General features: G+C 45.2%; 2 protein-coding genes across 9 annotated transcripts in view; one reads left to right on the forward strand and one right to left on the reverse strand.

The window, feature by feature from the left end:
- The window catches only part of LOC139242937 (uncharacterized), a 596,540-nt gene that overhangs the window by 34,070 nt on the left and 539,099 nt on the right, over window positions 1-23,371 (forward strand). For all 8 annotated transcript variants that reach the window (XR_011589402.1, XR_011589400.1, XR_011589399.1 and 5 more), the window contains exon 3: window positions 15,420-15,575. Coding sequence is in view for 2 of the 8 variants with exons in the window: in XM_070870590.1 (XP_070726691.1) it covers window positions 15,420-15,575 (156 nt within the window). In the remaining 6 variants the exon portion in view is untranslated. The remainder of the gene's footprint in view (window positions 1-15,419; window positions 15,576-23,371) is intronic.
- Window positions 1-23,371, reverse strand: part of LOC139242936 (NACHT, LRR and PYD domains-containing protein 12-like) — a 51,347-nt gene that overhangs the window by 6,523 nt on the left and 21,453 nt on the right. The window contains exons 7-10 of the mRNA XM_070870589.1: window positions 20,225-20,391; window positions 14,177-14,348; window positions 14,015-14,080; window positions 4,353-6,090 (exon numbers count right to left, since the gene is read on the reverse strand). Coding sequence (XP_070726690.1) covers window positions 4,353-6,090; window positions 14,015-14,080; window positions 14,177-14,348; window positions 20,225-20,391 — 2,143 coding nt within the window. The remainder of the gene's footprint in view (window positions 1-4,352; window positions 6,091-14,014; window positions 14,081-14,176; window positions 14,349-20,224; window positions 20,392-23,371) is intronic.

Genomic DNA, 23,371 nt, shown 5'->3' on the forward strand with positions numbered 1-23,371 from the left:
TGTTGTGTGTCATGCACAAGTACCCCCAGGTCCCACTGTACTGCGGCACTTTGCAATCTTCCTCCATTGAAATAATAACTTGCTCTTTGTCTTTTTTTCTGCCAAAATGCATGACCTCACACTTTCCAACATTATACTCCATCTGCCAAATTTTTGCCCACTCACTTAGACTGTCGATGTCCTTTTGCAGATTTTTGTGTCCTCCTCACACATTGCTTTTCCTCCCATCTTTAATCGTCAGCAAACTTGGTTACGTTACACTCGGTCCCTTCTTTCAAGTCGTTAATATAGATTGTAAATAGTTGGGGTCCCAGCACTGATCCCTGCGGCACACCAGTACTTACTGATTACCAACCAGAGAATGAACCATTTATCCCGACTCTCTGTTCTCTGTTAGTTAGCCAATCCTCTATCTATGCCAATATATTACCCCCAACCCCGTGAACTTTTATCTTGTGCAGTAACCTTTTATGTGGCACCTTGTCAAATACCTTCTGCAAATCCAAGTACATCATATCCACTGGTTCCCTTTATCCACCCTGATTACATTTTCAAAGAATTCCAGCAAATTTGTCAAACATGACTTCCCCTTCATCAATCCATGCTGACTGTGCCTGACTGAATTTTGCTTTTCCAAATGTCCTGGTATTGCTTCTTTAATAATGGACTCCAACATTTTCCCAACCACAGATGTTCGGCTAACTGGTCTATAGTTTCCTGCTTTTTGTCTGCCTCCTTGTTTAAATAGGGGCGTTACATTTGCAGTTTTCCAATCTGCTGGGACCTCCCCAGAATCCAGGGAATTTTGATAAATTACAACCAATGCACCCACAATCCCTGCTGTTACTTCTCAAGACCCTCGGATACAAGCCCATCCTGCTGTGCCACTCATCACATCCCCATCACTCTGCCTTCCCTACCCTACTCCTGCACATCCTTACTCACACCAACTTACCTTGTACCTCCACCCATCCCTCTCTATCTACATTATCACATCCCCATCTCACTCGCCACCCCTTACACTCACCCTCATCCTTCTCCAATCACACCAACTAACAACACACAACGGTAAGCACTTGGGTCTTTTAGCCGATGTTTACCTGAAGTTTCTGTTAATACACTGGCAAACATTGAAATCTTTTTTGTCAATACTTTCCGTGCTTGGGCAGACCTGTGTGCACCTTTGGAAGTGGCTGAGTGAGTTGCAATGAATGGTGAGACATAATGGAACCCCCGCAATGTTGATGAGTGTGAAAGGAATGGTTTAGGCATTGTCGGGTGCTTTATGTTGTTGGTGAGGGGTGGTGCTAACCTGGTGCATCGTGTGACAGCCAGGGTGTACAACATCAAATGAAGTACATCTGACCGTGGTGAGACCATCCCTGACCTCCCGGGCAGAAATGTGGGCGGGTGCTGATACCCTGTGTCCTGTGCAGCATCAGGTAATTGCAGAGAAGGTCGGTGTGTTGTTGGTGCTGCTGGTGTGGGAGCTGATCATGGTCAGAATCTGAGGACCAAGGGGAGACAGTATAAACCGTACCCATTCTGATGTAATAGATGGCAGGTGAACTTGGGATAACAGAAGCGATCTGTCAATGGTGAGAGAGGGGACACTGGATAGAGAGCTTTCTCCAAACATTTGCAACCTGCATAAAGCTCACCTGTCTTTCAAACACAGCAAGCAACAGCTTCTGAGCTTGGAAAGTGAACAGCTGTGACAATGGAGATTTTATAGCACATTTCCAGCTTTCAAGTAATGAGATGATTCCATGGCCATTCAACTCCTGCCCTGGTTACCCGACGTGATCCCCGAGCAGCGTGGACCCCGTGTGTGACCTGGTAAACTCTGAGGATGGACTGAAATGAGTTGTTAATCGTTAACAAGGTGATAATGACCTGAATTGCCTCCCCCGCTGCTGTGTGTCGGGTCTGCTCAGTGCTGACAGACCTGACATTTGGGAAAGTTGTGTGGAGCGGGTTAACAGCGGGGTCCCGACCCAGTGTCAAATAAATAATTTCCCACCTGACCCGCCACCGATCGCACCCACTGACCCCCGCAATATTCCCCCAATATTTAATCTCACTCTGTCCAACTCCCCATATATTCAGGGACTGTCAGTAAATGTATTTATTAAATAAAGTGCTGTCTGTGTGAAGCCTGTAAATGTCCCTCTGTCCGATCTCATTCCGCGATGATCAGAATTACCCTCCTGGAGCTCAGTGATCGGACCCCTCATGTTTGGGGAAACTTGTCCCATTTGTACAGCTCTTAAATCCCGGGTATTAGAGGAATGGGACAATTTTCCTCGAATCAAAAGATAAAGCGGCGATTCCCTGTACTTTATATTTATCGGTATAATATCTCAGGGGGAGTTATATTGTGAAACGGCGCCAACTGCTGCTGTAAAATCCCCCAGGATTTCACGTAACAAGGAGAGTTCATTCTGTCCCGTTACATGGTTTAAATCTCCCTGTACTCCTAGTTTATAGGGGACGGCAGTCTCTCACTGTATTCCCCATTAAACGGGCTCTACATGTATTCCAGGTGTAACTGGCCTGACAGTTTTGGGGGAATTTTCGGAAGTTCCCTCCCCGAGCGGGGCCTCACACACGGGGGGTGGATTATGGGACGTTCCCGGGTTCACTGCCCCCGGTTTACCCAGGAGCCGCCTGCTGTGTGCGAGACCCTACCGCTGGTCAGTGTGTGTCTGTACCCCGGGGATAATACCCCACACCACACTAGATTGGCCGATGTGTGTGTGTACCCCGGGGATAATACCCCACACCACACTAGATTGGTCAGTGTGTGTCTGTACCCCGGGGATAATACCCCACACCACACCACACTAGATTGGCCGGTGTGTGTCTGTACCTGGGGATAATACCCCACACCACACTAGATTGGCCGGTGTGTGTCTGTACCCTGGGGATAATACCCCACACCACACTAGATTGGAACCTTTTTACAGGCAGATTGAAGATCCTGAAGATCATTCTTGTCTTAATGTTCAGGACTGTAAATAATTCTAAACACTTACAGCTGAAAGAATTCCCGATTCCCCAATATTCCCAATCCAGGAAACTTCCCCATCAACAAGATACACTCTACATTATTGGGGAAAATATCTAACTGTTTGAGGTTTAAACTCTGGTTTCAGTCCTGTTCCCAGTTGAAATGGTGGATGTGGAAAATATTTTAAGTGAATTCTACCTTTACTGCCGGTTTATATTGTATATTTACATTCCACTGTCCAGCTTATTAAATATGATTTTGTGCGGTAAACTGCGGACTCTCTGGGTACATACGATGTGCGCACGTACTCAGAGGTCCTGCAAATGCAGGTTCTCGTCAAGCAGTACACATGTGCGAGAACCTGAATTTGCAATTTGTCAATGTGTCGCCAGGAGAAGGACATTGGCGCGCAGAGATCGGGATATTTGTCCAACTCCTGCCCAGAGAATGTCCTTCAAACTCTTATGCCTGGAAAAGGCAGGTGTAGAGTCTACTTTTATCTGTGTAAGAGTTTTAAAACATAGAACAATTACATTTATCACTAGTTTTTATATTAAACACTGTGTATTCAGGTATTTTTAACCCTATTGAAACATTAAAAGAAAATCAAATCTTTTTCTGAACCTTTTAATAATAATTCAATTCATTTTAAATATGTGAGCAGCTTCTGTGTTCTGGGGAGTATTTTCAGTGATCGTACTGGGAGCTTGTACAAACAGAACTCCCAATATAATCAATGAGAATATTCCATGATCATTGGTGGTCCAGGCCACGTGATCCCAGGTTGCGTTTACGTTCCTGGGATGTGTGAGTCCATTCACTGGGCAGCCCATCAAGGCCTCAGACCTCAAGTCTACGTCCCTCCGGGACCATCAGGTACTTTCGCATTTATTTTTCGGTCGGAGGTATCGGCCCGCAGTAAGTCACCGACCGCAAATTTCGGGCCTAATGTAATTATGTTTTCAGTGAGCTGCATTTGTTGATGTGATAAAGACTGTAAAATCCCTATTTGTTCACAAGGATCCGTTCTAGATTCTCCAGCCCTTCGGGAATTACATAGGCGTATGGAGAGAAAGCAGGAAAGGGGTACTGAAGGAATGATCAGCCATGATCTTATTGAATGGTGGTGCAGGCTCGAAGGGCCGAATGACCTACTCCTGCACCTATTTTCTATGTTTCTATGTTTACTAACCTATCCCCTTATTATTGGTCATACTTGTGTTGAATCTGCTTCTCTCTGGTTTAACTGAACTGTTTGTTTCCCTTTATTACGGAGCAACAACACAAACCGTGACTGTTCTACAATTCACCCAACAGTTAGAGACAAATAAAGAGTTACCTCAACACCCGGTATTTGTGGAGTACGGATCCCAGCCGCTGGAGTCCTTCACACTGAATGTTGCACTTCCGCAGATCGAGGCATTGTATTGTATCACAGAGCCCAATGACATGAGACAGGACCGCACAGTCAATCGGGGTCAATGTCAATCTACTAAATGTAAGTGTTTCCACAGATCCCACTGTGAGCTGAGCCAGTGCTGTATTCTGAGACTCAAACAGGTAGTGGAATGTGTTCAGGAGGTTCCGTTTACCAGCTTCAGTCTCTGTGTTCCCAATCTGTCCTTCAACCTTCTCCTTCACCCAGTCAATCACTCGACAGGTGGATCGATGTAGAAATGGACCCAGAAACTCCTCCAGGGGCCGAGCGGAGTGTGGGGAGGAGAGACCAGCAGCAAAACGGAGAAATATCTCAAATCGCCCATCTTGCTTGCTGCGGGATTCACTGAGCAGTTTCCGGATGTCTCCGGAATCGGGAGTCAGGAATTGGGCGAGAGCGGCTACAAACTCTTGGATGGTGAGGTGTGGGAATGTGTACACCACGCTCTGGGCAGAATCATCTCCCTCCAAAAGTTCCATCATGAACCCAGACAGGAACTGGGAAGGTTGCAGATTGTATTTGATCAAATCTCCATTTCTAAACACAATCTTCTTCTCGGAGACTCCTGTGAAGGCCATCTCACCGAGCTTCAGTAACACATCACGGGGGCTTTCAATCTCTCGGCTGTGGTTTTTCAGAATGTTGTAGATATAGTAGGAATACAGTTGGGTGATGGTCTTGGGAACTCGCTGATGTCTCCTGTCACTTTGTGTAAAGAAGGGACCCAGTGCCAGACCGAGGATCCAGCAGTAGGAAGGGTTGAAGCACATGGTGTACAGGATCTCGTTCCCCTCCACGTGTTTAATAACAGCTGCTGCCACCGTCTGATCTTCAAAAAACTTGTTGAAATATTCCTTCCGTTCTTCACCAACAAATCCCAGGATTTCAGCAGAGATACTGATCTCAGCCTTTTCCAATAAATGTAATGCAGTGGGGCGGCTGGTCACTAGCACTGAACATCCTGGGAGCAGCTTGTGCTGTATTAAACTGTACACAATGTCAGACACTTCACACCGGTCTTCGGGATCTGTGCACCTGTGCTGAGGTTCTGTATTTCTCCGATTGTCAGCAAAATCGATGCTGTCCTTGAATTCATCCAAACCATCGAATATAAACAGCAATCCCTCTGGGTTCTTCCAGAGTTCTCTCAGAATATTCCCAAAGTAAGGATACTGATCCAGTATCAGATTCCTCAGGTTTATTCTACCGTTAATGTCGTTCAAATCCCGGAATTTAAAACTGAAAACAAATAGAAAGTGGGGGTATATTTTCCCCGTGGCCCATTCATGAACAATCTTTTGTACCAGTGTTGTTTTTCCAATCCCCGCGACTCCACTCACTGCCGCTGAACTCCCGGATTCTGATTTTCTCTGGGAAAAACTGCTGTGGAACAGTTGATCAGTTCGGATTTTCTCCAGTTCTCCCCGGAGATGTTTCTTTGTCCACTCTTCATGGTCTCGGCCTCTTGCCAGCAGTTCATGTTCTACAAGTCTCCGATCTCGAACAGTAGAAATGACCGTTAGCTCAGTGTATCGATCAACCAGCTGGAAAACCTTAACCTTCTCCCTTATTAGGATAGTGTTCACTCTCAGTGTTTCAGTTTGTACCCGGAGTGTTTCCTTGTGTTTCTGTTGAGCATCTTCAATTAGAACAGACAGAAAGTGGTTCTCAATGTTAGTTGTATTGACATAAAAGTAACTTCTCAGTACCATTTCACTCTTCAGTAAAATATTGCTAAGATTGAATTCACGGTTACAATAAAAGGTGCATGTCGCAATTAAAACTCAGTTACTGAAAATAAACAAGCGAGAAATGTGTGAAATCCTCACTTGATTCTAGTATTTACTGCAAAATAGAGCTTTGGATATCAGTGGGATAGGGACAGACTGAATGTTCAGGAGTCCCCTGTTACTGTATCAGACCCTGGCAGGTTATCTGGGTTATGGTGCAATCTGTGAGTGGGACAGACTGAATGTTCAGGAGTCCCCTGTTACTGTATCAGACCCTGGCAGGTTATCTGGGTTATGGTGCAATCTGTGAGTGGGACAGACTGTGAATGGACAGAAGTTCTCCTCAGTATTCCATTTGGCCATTATTAGAGCTTCCGACCCCATATTCACTCCATCACGAAGTCTGCCTACTTCCACAATATAATCCGTCTCTGCCTCTGCCTCTGCCTCAGCTCATCTGCTGCTGAAATCATCCATGCCCTTTGTTATCTCAGACTCGACTATTCCGATTCCCTCCTGGCCGGCCTCCCACCTTACACGCTGCATTAACGAGCTTAACTAAACCTCTGCTGCCCATATCTGAACTTGCATCAATTACCCCTGTGCTCGCTGACCTACATTGGCTTCTGTTCAGGCATCGTATCGATTTAAATAGCCTCATTCTTGTATTCAGAATCCTCCATTGCATCACACCCTCCCCATCTCTGAATCTCCTTCAGCCTACAATCCTTCGAGATCTATGTGCTCCTCCAATTCTGGTCTCACACCCGATGTGCTGCACTCCGACATTGGTGCTCTGCCCTCAGTTATCAATACCCTGAGCTTTGGAAGTAACTCCCCTGAAGGAAGTTCCACTGTCATTGTATTAGGTCTTGGATAGATTAGCTGGGCTATTGTATACACTGAGAAAGGGGCAGACTGTGAATAGACAGCAGTTAAATCGTTGTTGTTTCAGGACGTGGGGAGATTATCTGGGGTATTACCTGCACTGCTATAGTCACCTGACCACAGGTGAAGGTCACTGCCATTCTGAAGGTACAGAGGACAATCAGAAAGATGATTTAAGGTATTGGGGGTGAAATTCAGTCACGTCTTATTTGGGGTGGTTACCCAGGCGGAGTGGTAATTTTATTGCCTTGAAAAAGTTTGCGCCTTTACCCCAAAAATCGTCAGAATTGGACGACGAACAGACAGAGGCCGTTGCACACCAGAGCTCGGGGGTGGCCATACGAAAGTTTTGGTTGGTAAATTAGCAAACCCATTGCGCATGCGCCGAACTTTGATTCAGATCCCGGGAACAGCCGAGTATTAAAGGCACGGCAAGGTAAGTTAGAGTATGAGCAGCTCCAGCTCCACACTGTCTTCATAGCGCCAACATGGAGGAGGAAGGAGGACGCCAGCTAAGTGCCCGCTTCTCGCCCACCGCTCTTGCTGGAGGCAGTGGAGAGTCGCTGGAGTCCCGGCCAGCCGGGAGGAGGATGAACACATCCGCCTATGGTTCTGGAGAGGCTGTGGAGGGAGACGGCACACCACATTTCAGCCCGGAACATGGTGCCATAACAGCAACTCAATGTGGTGATGAATTCAACGACCTGACTTGGGTCGTCAGGATGAGTACCCTTCCATTCACCTTCCAATGCCTTCATGTGAACCTCACTGTCTCACACAATGCAAAGACTTTGCAGTGCCTACCCCTTCTATATGTCTACCAGGCCAGGCTTCCCCTTGCTGAAGCCAGCCCGATACCTCTCCTGCACTTCACCAGATATGCCCTGCCCATCCAAGCCTCTCTCACCTTCTAGCTCCTTACATCCTGAGCCCACTGAGCAGCATCTTTCAACTCTTCAGATGCGGTCACAGGTCTAAACCTCAGACTGACTGGTAGTTGCTTGTGCTCCCGACCCACTGTGCGATGCCACGCAGCATGAAATGCAAATATACACACCGCCTTATTACTCACAGATACCCGACTGTACACACGTGGCACATCAGCACCTACACAGCCACACCCTCGGGAAGCCCGCTATCCTGACAAACCCACATGTGTGCTCATCCTGTTTCTCCCTGTTCGTTGGGAAGGTAATTAAATTCATTCTGCATGTGTAGAGTGAGTGTATGACATCGCGGATGGAGTGATGTGCTGCACATTGTGAGACGCTGCATATGTCCCCTGATGCAGCTTGGAAGGAGCCAGACGCATAGAACGCGAGTCCCACCATGACCTTCAGTGAGACGGACAGCACAGTCCTGGTGCCGATGTGAGGCTGCAGGTCTTCCTGCAGGAGATTGCATATCTCTCTAACAACCTCCTTTCGGAAGTGCATCGTTCTGATACCTGCACCTCTCTGAGGAGCAGTGTATGAGCGTTGTCTGTCGGTGAAGCCGTGGAGGTAAAGGCCGCCTGCTCCGACATCTAGGGGCTCTCCTCCTTCGGCCGCTAACATGCCCAACAGTCCTTCTCTGTTCCCGATGCCTTGTTAGAACATGTAGAGTGAAAACCAGGTGAACAAGTAATGGTTCCATTAAAATTTCACAAGAAGTTTGTGTCAAGCTGAACTGGTATGTCTATGTGCCGCTGCATACTCGGAGGCTCACCACTGTGCTGTGAGTAAACGTTGCACTGAATGTGACCTCCCAGGGAAGCGTTTCTTCATCCGTTTAAAGTCACCACCAGTTAACGACTCTGCAAGCCTGTACCGACTGTTTTTCCAGACGTTTTCTGACCGGGATGCAAGTGTGGACATTGCACCAGGAATACGTCATGGTCAGAGTGACCGTCAGCAGCCAGGCACTGCTGGTTTGTGTCCCCGGTGAGCCTGGAATGAATTTTCGGTGGGGACACTAAACGCTGCACTCCAGATCAGTAACCTCTTCCACTCTGCTCCCATTAACACCCCTCTGGCCACTACCTGAGGCGTTAGGCGACCGAAAATCCAGCCCGAGTTTAGGTTGACGGAAGGGTGAAGGGGGAAGGGGGTTTGAAGTATTTTGTTTAGGCAAGAGAATTCTGTTTGGAGTATATTGATGAAATTCACATTAGTGCAGAAAAGAGTCCCATTATTCCCAAAATAATTACAAGAATAAAAATGAATTTGGGAGATAAGACAGGGAATCAGGGGAATTTTTTCACCCGAAGGTTAATAGAGCCCGAGATCATTTACTCGGGAAGGACACATAAGGGGCACTGCAAGTGGGCTCTAGAGACAATTGAATGTGTTTGTGTGGATACACTGAGAGGAGGGGCAGGTGGTTCATCTCTGTGACAGGAACAGACTTATTTGGGCCAAATAGCCTTGTCCTGTCCCTCACCATTCTCTGATTATAATGGGCCAGAATTTGTGTTCCCCACAGGCACGTACGAGGTGAGCATGCGCCCGTGTGGTCCCCACAAATTCCGGGTTTCGGTATGTGAAGTGCGTGCTCCTAAACCCGGGAATTTGTGATCTGTCAAAAATTCTCGACAGATCCACCGCATCCGAAACTAAAGGGCCTCTGTGGGTGGAGAGTTGGGCTATTTACCCAACTCTTGCCCAGAAAATGTCCTTCAAATACGTCCGTCTAATAAAAGCAGGCGTAAGGGCTAGAATTTCCAAACAATCCGCCAGCGCCCGATTGCTGCCCAAAATACCGCTAAGATTCCCAAATTATCGCCAGCAAAAAATTCCCCCCAAAAGAGAAAAATCCACCCTGCGAAAAAAATGGGCCTTATACCCGATTCTTGGCAAAAAAATGGAATGTTTGACCGATTGGACGTTTCTTTTAAAAAAAATGGGCGATAATTACTAAAATTACAAAAAGATTACACTGAGGCTGCGGGTTGCGCTTAGGGGAAGAAAACCACAAAAAATATTTTCAAAAAACATAACATAACAACCTCTCTGCCTCTATCTTGTCTATCCCTTTCATTATTTTGAATGTTTCTATAAGATCACCCCTCATCCTGCTGAACTCCAACAAGTAAAGACCCAGTCTACTCAATCTATCATCATAAGGTAACCCCCTCGTCTCCGGAATCAGCCTAGTGAATCGTCTCTGTACCCCCTCCAAAGCTAGTATATCCTTCCTTAAGTAAGGTGACCAAAACTGCACGCAGTACTCCAGGTGCGGCCTCACCAATACCCTGTACAGTTGCAGCAGGACCTCCCTGCTTTTGTACTCCATCCCTCTCGCAATGAAGGCCAACATTCCATTCGCCTTCCTGATTACCTGCTGCTCCTGCAAACTAACTTTTTGGGATTCATGCACAAGGACCCCCAGGTCCCTCTGCACCACAGCATGTTGTAATTTCTCCCCATTCAAATAATATTCCCTTTTACTGTTTCCCCCCCCACCCCAGGTGGATGACCTCAATTTTCCGACATTGTATTCCATCTGCCAAACCTTAGCCCATTCGCTTAACCTATCTAAATCTCTTTGCAGCCTCTCTGTGTCCTCTACACAACCCGCTTTCCCACTAATCTTTGTGTCATCTGCAAATTTTGTTACACTACACTCTCTCGTCCCCTCTTCCAGGTCATCTATGTATATTGTAAACAGTTGTGGTCCCAGCACCGATCCCTGTGGCACACCACTAACCACCGATTTCCAACCCGAAAAGGACCCATTTATCCCGACTCTCTGCTTTCTGTTCGCCAGCCAATTCTCTATCCATGCTAATACATTTCCTCTGACTCTGCATACCTTTATCTTCTGCAGTAACCTTTTGTGGGGCACCTTATCGAATGCCTTTTGGAAATCTAAATACACCACATCCATCGGTACACCTCTATCCACCATTCTCGTTATATCCTCAAAGAATTCCAGTAAATTAGTTAAACATGATTTCCCCTTCATGAATCCATGCTGCATCTGCTTGATTGCACTATTCCTATCTAGATGTCCCGCTATTTCTTCCTTAATGATAGCCTCAAGCATTTTCCCCACTACAGATGTTAAACTAACCGGCCTATAGTTATCTGCCTTTTGTCTGCCCCCTTTTTTAAAGAGGCGTTACATTAGCTGCTTTCCAATCCGCTGGTACCTCCCCAGAGTCCAGAGAATTTTGGTAGATGATAACGAATGCATCTGCTATAACTTCTGCCATCTCTTTTAATACCCTGGGATGCATTTCATCAGGACCAGGGGACTTGTCTACCTTGAGTCCCATTAGCCTGTCCAGCACTACCCACCTAGTGATAGTGATTATCCCAAGGTCCTCCCTTCCCACATTCCCATGACCAGCAATTTTTGGCATGGTTTTTGTGTCTTCCACTGTGAAGACCGAAGCAAAATAATTGTTTAAGGTCTCAGCCATTTCCACATTTCCCATTATTAAATCCCCCTTCTCATCTTCTAAGGGACCAACATTTACTTTAGTCACTCTTTTCCGTTTTGTATATTGGTAAAAGCATTTACTATCTGTTTTTATGTTTTGCGCAAATTTACTTTGGTAATCTATCTTTCCTTTCTTTATTGCTTTCTTAGTCATTCTTTGCTGAAAATGAAAAATGAGAAAAACATTCTCAGGACCATTTTCACTTACATCACTGCAAGAAAATGTTAAAACAATGAGTAAAAACCCATTTACTTACCTTTTTTTGCAGGGTTACTTACCTATTGCCCAGCTTTGCTGATGCTCGTGGGTGATTTTCCCCAACTTACCTACGGGTCACCGCTGAGCCAAATATTGCGCCAGGGCGATCTGTGGACGGTGTACGACGGTGGTCTGTTCCCCAGCGGGACTTTGAAACTGTCGGGGAACACAGCTGGGGAATTTTTCACCGACCCGGTTCTCGCCCAAAGCAGCCGATACCGCCGAGATACCGGGCGGGAAGCAATGAAAATTGTCGCACTTAAAGTACAGAAAAATACATTAAAGTAATTTCAACATTAAAAATCCTTTTATATAAAAGGTAAGTTTATTTTTAGACATTTTAAAACATGTAAATTTAAAAAGGATGTTTGTTTTAAATAACTAATTAAATTCTATTTATATTAATTTGAAATATGTGATGTTTTTGAAAGTTATTTTCAGTGTGTGTGTGTTTTTGAGGGTATTCCCAGTCATGCTTATGGTGGTTCCGGACATCGGGAGTTACTATAAGTATGAATGGGGATTCCACTACTCTGATAGGTTGGGCCGGCCCACATTATCTCAATGATGTATACGAAACCTGTACACTTCTGGGATGTGTGAGCCTCTATGAAGGTCTTCACATGGAGCCCCAGGATCGCAGGTCTCCGAACCTCCGGGATCACCAGGTACTTTGGTGAAATGTTTGCGGTCGGAGATATCCCCCAGCGGGAAACCTCCGACCCCAATTTCCAGCCCAATGTCCTGGAGTTTGCTGCAATAATTACGGCGAGTCTATCAGCAACGCCTGGTGTCCACACACGCGCAGTTAAACGTGGAAAACCAGAGGATGCTTCTCCACAAGGTCTGCTGCTGCTGTTCTCACCGAGAGACTCGAAATTGAAATCACTGTAATGGCGTGAACTTGCAATACTTACCCACTACCTCTGCACTAGTCGGATGTAAAAGATAGCACTAGTGCACTCAGGACTACATGATATTTTGAAGTCACATTCTATCAGAAGAAAACTAATGTTGCAGATTTTAAATATATATATATTGTTTCAACTTTTTCTGTTTGTATTTTTTAACCTTTGTCCTTTAATCCTATCTGTAGTCCTCAATCTTTCCTTTGTTTTCTCTACCTGCCTTGGCTCCATATTCCTTCATATCATTGTCGACCAAAAAGCTATCGATCGCAGGTCTTGTTTCAGTCATTAAGGAGAAATAAATGTGAAGACATTAAAATAGAAATTATACTTCCTGGTTTGGACTCTGCGAGACTCTGAGGATTCTTCAATCTGATTGGTTGAAGAGCCTCAGTTCTCTCCACAGATGTCACAAATCCGCTGTAGAGGGCGCCATGCTGGAACAGATGCCTGATGACAGCATCTCTTCACCCGAAATCCAGTCAAATTTTGGGGAACAGCTGTCAATGTTCCTTTGCCTCTATATCACGATCCTGTCAGGTGTGTATAGGATTTCAGTGCATCAGGACCCGGTCAGGTGTGTATGGGGTTTCAGTGTATCAGGATCCTGCCAGGTGTGTATGGGGTTTCACAGTGTATCAGGATCCTGCCAGGTGTGTATGGGGTTTCAGCGTATCAGGATCCTGCCAGGTGTGTATGGGGTTTCAGTGTATCAGGATCCTGCCAGGTGTGTATGGGGTTTCAGTGTATCAGGATCCTGCCAGGTATGTATGGGGTTTCAGTGTATCAGGATCCTGCCAGGTGTGTATGGGGTTTCACAGTGTATCAGGATCCTGCCAGGTGTGTATGGGGTTTCAGTGTATCAGGATCCTGTCAGGTGTGTATGGGGTTTCACAGTGTATCAGGATCCTGTCAGGTGTGTATGGGGTTTCAGTGTATCGGGACCCTGCCGGGTGTGTATGGGGTTTCAGTGTATCAGGACCCTGCCAGGTGTGTATGGGGTTTCAGTGTATCAGGACCCTGCCAGGTGTGTATGGGGTTTCAGTGTATCTGGATCTTTCTCGGTCTGTGGGGGTTTTCACGTAGCATCACGATCCTGCCAGATGTGTATAAGGTGTCCAAGTGAGACTGATAAGCAACTGGATTCAGTGAACGATTGCAAGTTCGCATATTTATATGAAACAAATCTATCTACAATAGTTGAGCTTCGATGCCAAATCTATGCAACGTTGAATCCTATTTCCCTTGATCTTTCACATCCAGATTCCCAGATGCTAATAACCTCAAAACAGTTAAATATTTGGATTCTCAGAAGTGAAGTAAACAATTTGAAATCTGCATTTCATCACTTACCTTCCAGGTGACTTGGATCTTTGGATAAACCTTGTGCGATGTTCATGTAAACAAGTGGATCAGAACCTGTTTAAATCAAGTAACGGTCATGAAATCAGATATTATAGTAAAATCTGCAGTGTTTGAATCTGAAATTGAATTCAGTGGGTGATGTTACCGTACCGTGTTCCTGTATTTCTTTCAGTATTTTGTTTAACTTTGGTAACCTGTGGCACATTTTGACAAAGGATTCCCACATCACCCTTTGGGCCTTAGAGCCTTTCTCCATCACCAGATTTAGGAGCAGTTTGGAACTGTCTGCCCGGTTTCCCTTCTCGGCAAGCTCAGTGACTTTCTGTAAAGGATAATAATGAATAGATTGAGGAGCGAAGTGAAATACAAATACCGAGAATGAGAAGCAAAGAATCTGCTCAGTGATGGGATCTCCCAGTTGTTTTGAGCACATAAGGCAGTCACTGGGCTGGGTACTGATCCATTCTGGACAGGGGCTGTATATTCTGTAAACCTGTTGATTCAGACATTAACAGCAAAGAAATTTGATGAAACTAAAACAGAAAATCAGAACTATCGTTCTTGGAGAATCAGGAATCACTGACAATCTGCAGTTTTGATGGTCGTCGTTTTCTCTGCCCTGCAATATACAACATAACATCAGATTACTGATTGACAATATGATGCACTTGTTTGTCACACTGTGATTTACTGAGAAATAAAACAGCAGCCAATCTATCACTCATGTGCTTTTGTTCTAAGAATACCAACAATCTAATGACTTCAGTCTTGAATATGCTCATAACTTGACCATTAATAAACACGATAACAAGTCCAAACATCAATCACTTCTCTTTCAGTAATTGAAATGCCTGACACCCATTATTCTACATTCTCGCTGCCGGCATGAACCTCGAAAACTGGAGTCATGTATCCAGGACTTCCATCAACAACTTACATTTATATATTACTTTAATACAGAAAAGCTTCACTTCACAGAGGCAGAATTAGACACTGGGGCCCCGAGGTAAAGCAGGATACGATATTAGAGGTGAGCAACACCCTGAGTAAAGGTAAATTTTGAAGAGAGGGAGGTGGAAAAGCGGGGGTTTTAATGGAGTGAATTCCGGAGTGTGGGACCCCAAGACAACGAAATGCTTGACCACCAGTGGTGGTGTGAACCAAGGGTTGCGTGAGGCCAGTTTTAGAGTAAGGGAGAATTATATTGGCACGGGAGGTTGTCGGCCTGCAAGAGCTTATAGAAATAGGGAAGGTCGATGCCAGGAATGTATTTGAATTGGAGGATGGAAATTTGAAATTGAAAGCATTGGATGACGGGGCGCCACCATATGAGAGCACAATTAATATAAAATTACAGACTGACTGAATTCAATTCCGTTATGTTCCCGGGCAGGAAATTACAGACTGAATGAGACCATTTTCCTGATCTACCCCTCGGGAGTGACCTTCCACACCCATAGCACAGGACCAGGAAATTACAGAGTGGACGAGCCCAATTTCCTAATGTCACCCTGGCATGCATTGTTCATCAACAAGAGCAGAGGGACAGGTAATTGACCCACTTGAGTGGTTTTGCACAGTCCATGATAACAAATGATAAAGTGAGAGAAGACAGCTTACGAGAGCAAAACAGCAATAAATATAAGACAGACAGTAAGAGCTTCTGCAGGTATACAAACAGGAAGAGTGTAGCTAAAGTAAACGTTGGTCCCTGAGAGGATGAGACTGGGTAATCAATAATGGGAAACAGAGAAAGGGCGGTGACTTTGAACAAATATTTTGTATCGGTCTTAAGGTAGAAGACACTAAAAGTGTAGATGCTGAGAGGATGTTTCCCCTCGTGGAGGAATCTAGAACTAGGAGTACAGTTTCAGAATAAGAGGTCGCCCATTTAAAACTGAGATGAGGAGGATTTTCTTCTCTCAGATGGTCGTGAATATTTGGAATTCTCTATCCCAGAGAGTTGTGGAGGCTGGGTCATTATATTTAAGGTGGAGATCGACAGATTTCGGAATGCTGAGTTATGGGTTATGGGGAGCGGCCGGGGAAGTGAAGTTGAGGCCAGGATCGGATTAGCCATGACCTTATTGAATGGCGGAGCAGGCTCGAGGGGCAAAGTGACCTACTCTTGCTCATATTTCTTATGTTCAAAGGAAATAAAATGCGCTTTAGAAATGTTATGCAGATACACGGAGATGTTACCAGGGATGAGGGGCATTGTTATGCATGGGATTGCATTAGAGTTGAGAAGATTAAGTGAGCAGTTGATGGAAGTCTTCAAGATTCTTAAAGCTTATGATTAAATACATTTTTAGATTGTTTTCACTGTTTAGTCAGAGGCCACAAATGGAGGCTAATTCGAAGTATTAATGGTGATGTTGGATAACTGTATTTCTGTCATGGTTTTAAAATGCATAATTTATTCCTGGAAACGGTTGCAGAACCAAATTGATAAATTGTTGTAATAGATAATTCGATTGTTGTCAGAAAGTGTAAGGTGAGCGTATCTGCTGTGAGAAGGAGGTTGGGGATAGACCAGGTTGGATATCAACTGTAAAGGGTAGTGACTACGAGGTTGAGATTAGACGAGGTGTAATATTAATGCAAATGGGTAGTGACCAGAAAGTTAGGATTAGATTAGTGAGCAGGTGACCGAGGTCAAGAGGAGGAGGTTGGGATTAGACTGGGTAGGATATTAATGGTAACGGGCAGTGAGCAGGTTGGGATTAGACTGGATGGAATATTGCACCTCCCCTTTTTCTAGCCTGCCGCCATTCAGATAATATTCTGCCTTCGTGTTTCTGCCCCCAAAATGGATAACCTCACATTTATCCACATTATACTGCATCTGCCATGTATTTGCCCACTCACCTAATCTGTCCAAGTCACCCTGCAGCCTCTTAGCGTCCTCCTCACAGCTCACACCGCCACCCAGGCTTAGTGTCATCTGCAAACTTGGAGATAGTACACTCTATTCCTTCATCCAAATCATTGATGTATATTGTAAAGAGCTGGGGTCCCAATACTGAGTCCTGTGGCACCCCCCTCGTAACTGCCTGCCATTCTGAAAAGGACCCGTTTGGTCCGATTCTCTGCTTCCTGTCTGCCAGCCATTTCTCTATCCACTTCAGTACATCACCCCCAATACCATGCGCTTTGATTTTGCACACCAATCTCTTGTGCGGGACCTTGTCAAAAGCCTTTTGAAAGTCCAAATACACCACATCCACTAGTTCTCCCTTGTCCACTCTATTGTTACATCCTCAAAAACTTCCAGAAGATTGGTCAAGCACGATTTCCCTTTCATAAATCCATGCTGACTTGATCCGATCCTGTCACTGCTTTCCAAATGGGCTGCTATTTCATCCTTAATGATTGATTCCAACATTTTCCCCACTACTGATGTCAGGCTAACCGATCTATAATTACCCGCTTTCTCTCTCCCTCCCTTTTTAAAAAGTGGCGTTACATTAGTTACCCTCCAGTCCATAGGAACTGATCCAGAGTCGATAGATTGTTGGAAAATGATCACCAATGCATCCACTATTTCTAGGGCCACTTCCTCAAGTACTCTGGGATGCAGACTTTCGGGACCCGGGGATTTATCAGCCTTTAATCCCATCAATTTCCCTAACACAATTTCCCGCCTAATCAGGATATCTTTCAGTTCACCATTCTCACGAGACCCACTGTTCCCTAGTACATTCGGAAGGTTATTTGTATCTTCCTTTGTGAAGACAGAACCGAAGTACTGGTTCAATTGGTCTGCCATTTCTTTGTTCCCCATTATAAATTCACCTGAATCCGACTGCAAGGGACCTACGTTTGTCTTTACTAATCTTTTTCTCTTCACATATTTATAGAAGCTTTAGCAATCAGTTTTTATGTTCCCTGCAAGCTTCCTCTCGTACTCTATTTTCCCCTTCTTAATTAAACCCTTAATCTTCCTCTGTTGAATTCTAAATTTCTCCCAGTCCTCAGGTTTGCTGCATTTATATGCCAATTTATATGCCTCTTCCTTGGTTTTAACACTATCCTTAATTTCCCTTGTTCGCCATGGTTGAGCCACCTTCCCAGTTTTATTTTTACTCCAGACAGTGATGTACAATTGCTGAAGTTCATCCATGTGATCTTAAAATGTTTGCCATTGCTTATCCACCATCAACCCTTTAAGTATCCTCTGCCAGTCTATTTTAGCCAATTCACACCTCATACCATCGAAGTTACCTTTCCTTAAGTTCAGTACCCCAGTTTCCGAATTAACTTTGTCATTCTCCATCTTAATAAGGAATTCTACCATATTATGGTCACTTTTCCCCAAAGGGCCTCGCACAACAAGATTGCGAATGAGTCCCTTCTCATTACACATCAACCAGTCGAGGATGGCCAGCTCCCTGGTCGTGGGATATTAATGGTAATGGGCAGTGAGCAGGTTGGGATTAGACTGGGTGGGATATTAACAGTAATGGACAGTGAACAGGAGGTTGGGATTAGACTGGGTGGATATTAACAGTAATGGGCAGTGAGCAGGTTGGGATTAGACTGGGTGGGATATTAACAGTAATGGACAGTGAGCAGGAGGTTGGGATTAGACTGGGTGGGATATTAACGGTAATGGACAGTGAGCAGGAGGTTGGGATTATACTGGGTGGATAGTAACAGTAATGGGCAGTGAGCAGGAGGTTGGGATTAGACTGGGTGGGATATTAACAGTAATGGGCAGTGAGCAGGAGGTTGGGATTAGACTGGGTGGGATATTAACGGTAATGGACAGTGAGCAGGAGGTTGGGATTAGACTGGGTGGGATATTAACCGTAATGGACAGTGAGCAGGAGGTTGGGATTAGACTGGGTGAGATATTAACAGTAATGGGCAGTGAGCAGAAAGTTTGGATTACACCCGGCGAATCAGAATAGATTACTTAAAACTTGCACAGCCTCAAGGCAGAACGTTGTGGTTTTTCCAAAAACAGATTATTTGGGTTGTTTTCCCTGTTTAGATCGGATACATTTTCACCATATGAGATCCTGTGTTTTTTTAAAGGATCTTTGCTAAACCCATAATTGATTATTTTGACATCCAGCAGTTCCCCGATTTACTATTAAATACTTTCCTGGTCACTCAACTTATGACCTTCCCATAAACTCCTGTCTGTTGTCTCTGGTCTCTCCTATTCCCAGTACCATTGAAACCGTTTACCTTTGTTTTTAGTCCACACGAGTAATAGCCGAACAGTTCCCCTGTCCTTTGTACAGATACTGATGGGACAAGGTGTGTATTTACAACACTTCTCATCATTGTATCCCATTCGCAATATTTGCAATTTTATCAATTTCATTCCTATTGTTGTGGTTCATGTTCTGGAACATTCCATGTTTCGAACATTTATTTCAACAATTCACGCTGGCAGTGAATAAAGCTAATCAGGAGTTTGGTTGCTTGAACAAGACATTTTTGAGATGAAAGAGGGAGATAATGCGCCCACTTTATAAACCATTGCTGTGACCGCACTTGTACTGTGTGAAGGTCCGTACAAAGGTTATCGCAGCTATTGAAGAGAGCAGCTCGAATGATTGAGAGGGTGGACAGGTTGGATTAAAAGGAGCTATTGTCTAAAGTGGGCATGTTAACACTGGAAAAGAGACGATTGAGAAGTGATCTGATTGCTGTTTCACTTTGTTCACTACAGTAGAAACAGAGGACACTGCCTGCGCTTGAAGGAGAGTAAATTCAAAACTAATCTGCGGACACAATATTTCAGTGAGGGAGTGGTGAATCTGGGGATTGGGCTGCCTCGGGAGACTGTGGAAGCAGTTAATGTTGATTCATTAAAAGGCAAATTAGATTTATTTCTAAAAATCACATTTTGAATTGCAGTATATGAGTAATTCGAGTTATGACATGTGGTAAGTGCAGCATGGTTGTGAGAAACAGATGACCTTGTACCTATGGTTCCCAAAGCTCTCCACCACTGGGGCTTTCCTCACCTCATGTCTGGCTCTGTTGTAGACTCACTGATTATAGATCGATCAGTCAACTACTCCATGATCATTATAGCATGCGACTACCAGGATGCTAAACGGCGAGCTCGGTAGATCTTGGCATTTTTTTCATCGAGTAACTATGTTCCTATCTCACATTCTGTCAGCTCGGTGATGGTGGAATGAACTAAACTCATTCTGTGTCCCTCCCACTTACGTGATATTCTTGTCCACTGAAATGGTCCTCGCCTGTTAACCAGAGACCGAGTCCCTCCACACCCTCTTCAATCGCCTGTTCTAGTCTGTCCCGGTAGAATTTCGTCAACTGCAACAATTGGTCATCGTTGCACTGTGTCAAGAGCTGAGTGATTGTAGATTTCGGATCTGTGAAGTCAAACGGAGAAAATTAAACACATTATCGACTTTCTATCCGGGCTGCAACATTTCCTCTCAAATGAAAGGAAGACTCCTGCAGGCCACATTCTGAAAACGTACATATACACAAGTTCTATATAGTCACCTTAAAGACAGTGTTCACATTTGTCAAACTTGAATTAGCTTCAGCTCATGGGTTCCAGCCTCCCCTGATCATCGCCTGTATCTGTAATTATTCCCGAATTCCACCTCGAAATACAGATTCCAAGAGTTTGCTCACAATGCAGCCTCTCCCTCGGTCATCCCCACTGTGCGTAAGCTGAAAAAACACTCCAAAAATGTGCTGTTTCCCTTCCTATTCCTTAACTGTGTAACTATTGATTCTACATTACAAAACTCCCGGGGACATCCTTATATTCTAGCCCTGTCATAAAACACATCATTAATCCTGGAATACAGTACATTTCACCCTCCTCAAAATGTTATCAGTGTGATTTCACCCGGAGTTTTGTTCTAAACTAAGTCCTGTCTCACAGTTAATGGACCACAACATCATCATCATCATCATCATCATCGGCTGTCCCTCGGAATCGAGGAGGACTTGCTTCCACTCCCAAAGTGAGTTCTTTGATGGCTGAACAGTCAGATACGAGAGCCACAGACCCTGTTACAGCTGGGACAGATATTCGTCGAGGGAAGTGGTGGGTGGGGCTGGCTTGCCGCACGCTCCTTCCGCTGCCTGCGCTTGTCCTCTTCACGCTCTTTGCGTTGAGACACGAAGAGCTGAACGCCCTCCCAGATGCACTTTCTCCACCTCGGGCGGTCTGCGACCAGGGTCTCCCAGGTGTCAGTGGTGATGTCACACTTTACCAGTGAGGCTTTGAGGGTGTCCTTATAACGTTTCTGCTGTCCTCCTTTGGCTCGTTTACCATGAAGGAGCTCTGCATAAAGCATTTGCTTAGGGAGTCTCGTATCTGGCATGCATACTGTGTGGCCCGCCCAGCGAAGCTGATCGAGTGTGGTCAGTGCTTCAATACTGGGGATGTTAGCCTGGACAAGGATACTGATGTTGGTGCGCCTGTCCTCCCAGGGTATTTGCAGGATCTTGCGGAGACATCGTTGGTGATATATCTCCAGCGACTTGAGGTGCCTTCTATACATGGTCCATGTCTCAGATCCATACAGGAGGGCGGGTATTACTACAGCTCTGTAGACCATGAGCTTGGTGGTAGATTTGAGCACCTGGTCTTCAAACACTCTTTTCCTCAGACGGCCGAAGGCTGCGCTGGCGCACTGGAGGCGATGTTGAATCTCCGCATCAATGTCTGCCTTTGTTGATTCGAGGCTCCCGAGATATGGGAAATGGTCCAGGGCTGCGCCGTGGATCTTGATGATTGGAGGGCAGTGCAGGGCTGGTGGAGGACCTTTGTTTTACGGACGATAAGCATAAGGCCCATGCTTTCATATGCCTCAGTGAATACATTGACTATATGCTGGAGTTCAGCCTCTGAATGTGCACAGACGCAGGCGTCGTCCGCATACTGCAGCTTAACGACAGAGGTTGGGGTGATCTTGGACCTGGCCTGGAGGCGGCGTAGGTTAAACAGCTTCCCACTGGTTCTGTAGTTTAGTTCCACTCCAGCGGGGAGCTTGTTGATTGTGAGGTGGAGCATGGCAGCGAGGAAGATGGGAGAAGAGGGTTGGAGCGATGACACAGCCCTGTCTGACCCCGGTCTGGACGTGGATTGGGTCTGTGATGGATCCGTTGGTAAGAAACATAGAAAATAGGTGGAGTAGGCCATTCGGCCCTTCGAGCCTGCACCGCCATTCAATGAGTTCATGGCTGAACATGCAACTTCAGTACCCCATTCCTGCTTTCTCGACCTTGATCCCCCTAGTAGTAAGGACTACATCTAACTCCTTTTTGAATATATTTAGTGAATTGGCCTCAACAACTTTCTGTGGTAGAGAATTCCACAGGTTCACCACTCTCTGGGTGAAGAAGTTTCTCCTCATCTCTGTCCTAAATGGCTGACTCCTTATCCTTAGACTGTGACCCCTGGTTCTGGACTTCCCCAACATTGGGAACATTCTTCCTGCATCTAACCTGTCTAAACCCATCAGAATTTTAAATGTTTCTATGAGATCCCCTCTCATTCTTCTGAACTCCAGTGAATACAAGCCCAGTTGATCCAGTCTTTCTTGATATGTCAGTCCAAACATCCCGGGAATCAGTCTGGTGAACCTTCGCTGCACTCCCTCAATAGCAAGAATGTCCTTCCTCAAGTTCGGAGACCGAAACTGTACACAATACTCCAGGTGTGGCCTCACCAAGGCCCTGTACAACTGTAGTAACACCTCCCTGCCCCTGTACTCAAATCCCCTCGCTATGAAGGCCAACATGCCATTTGCTTTCTTAACCACCTGCTGTACCTGCATGCCAACCTTCAATGACTGATGATAGAGTATTCAAACAGGCTCATTTCGACAGACTGTGAAAATTCACAGACCCCCAAGTCAAGGCTGCTACGTGCTGCTCAGCATGTTGCATTAACTCATCAATCAACTTGACATTTTCGGACCTTGGGTAGCGAGCCAATAAAACGTTAAAAGACTTTCAATTGAGCCAATAAGGTCAAAGAAGGTGAGTTCTTTTCTGTAAATTGATCCAAGTATAAAATACAGCCATTTTGACCATGTGTCTCAGTTAGAACAAAGACCTGGCTTGAAGCCAAGAAGTTTGTTGCTCTCTGCCGAGATTAAAAAGTTGGAACTACCATCGGAGTTCGTATTTCATTGGAAATTAAGAGATCTAACACATGACACCCAGGTCTCATTGCACCTCCCCTTTTCCTAATCTGTCACCATTCAGATAATAGTCTGTCTCTCTGTTTTTACCACCAAAGTGGATAACCTCACATTTATCCACATTATACTTCATCTGCCATGCATTTGCCCACTCACCTAACCTATCCAAATCACTCTGCAG

This window comes from Pristiophorus japonicus, unplaced genomic scaffold (genome assembly GCF_044704955.1).
Source record: "Pristiophorus japonicus isolate sPriJap1 unplaced genomic scaffold, sPriJap1.hap1 HAP1_SCAFFOLD_154, whole genome shotgun sequence".
Taxonomy (NCBI): domain Eukaryota; kingdom Metazoa; phylum Chordata; class Chondrichthyes; family Pristiophoridae; genus Pristiophorus; species Pristiophorus japonicus.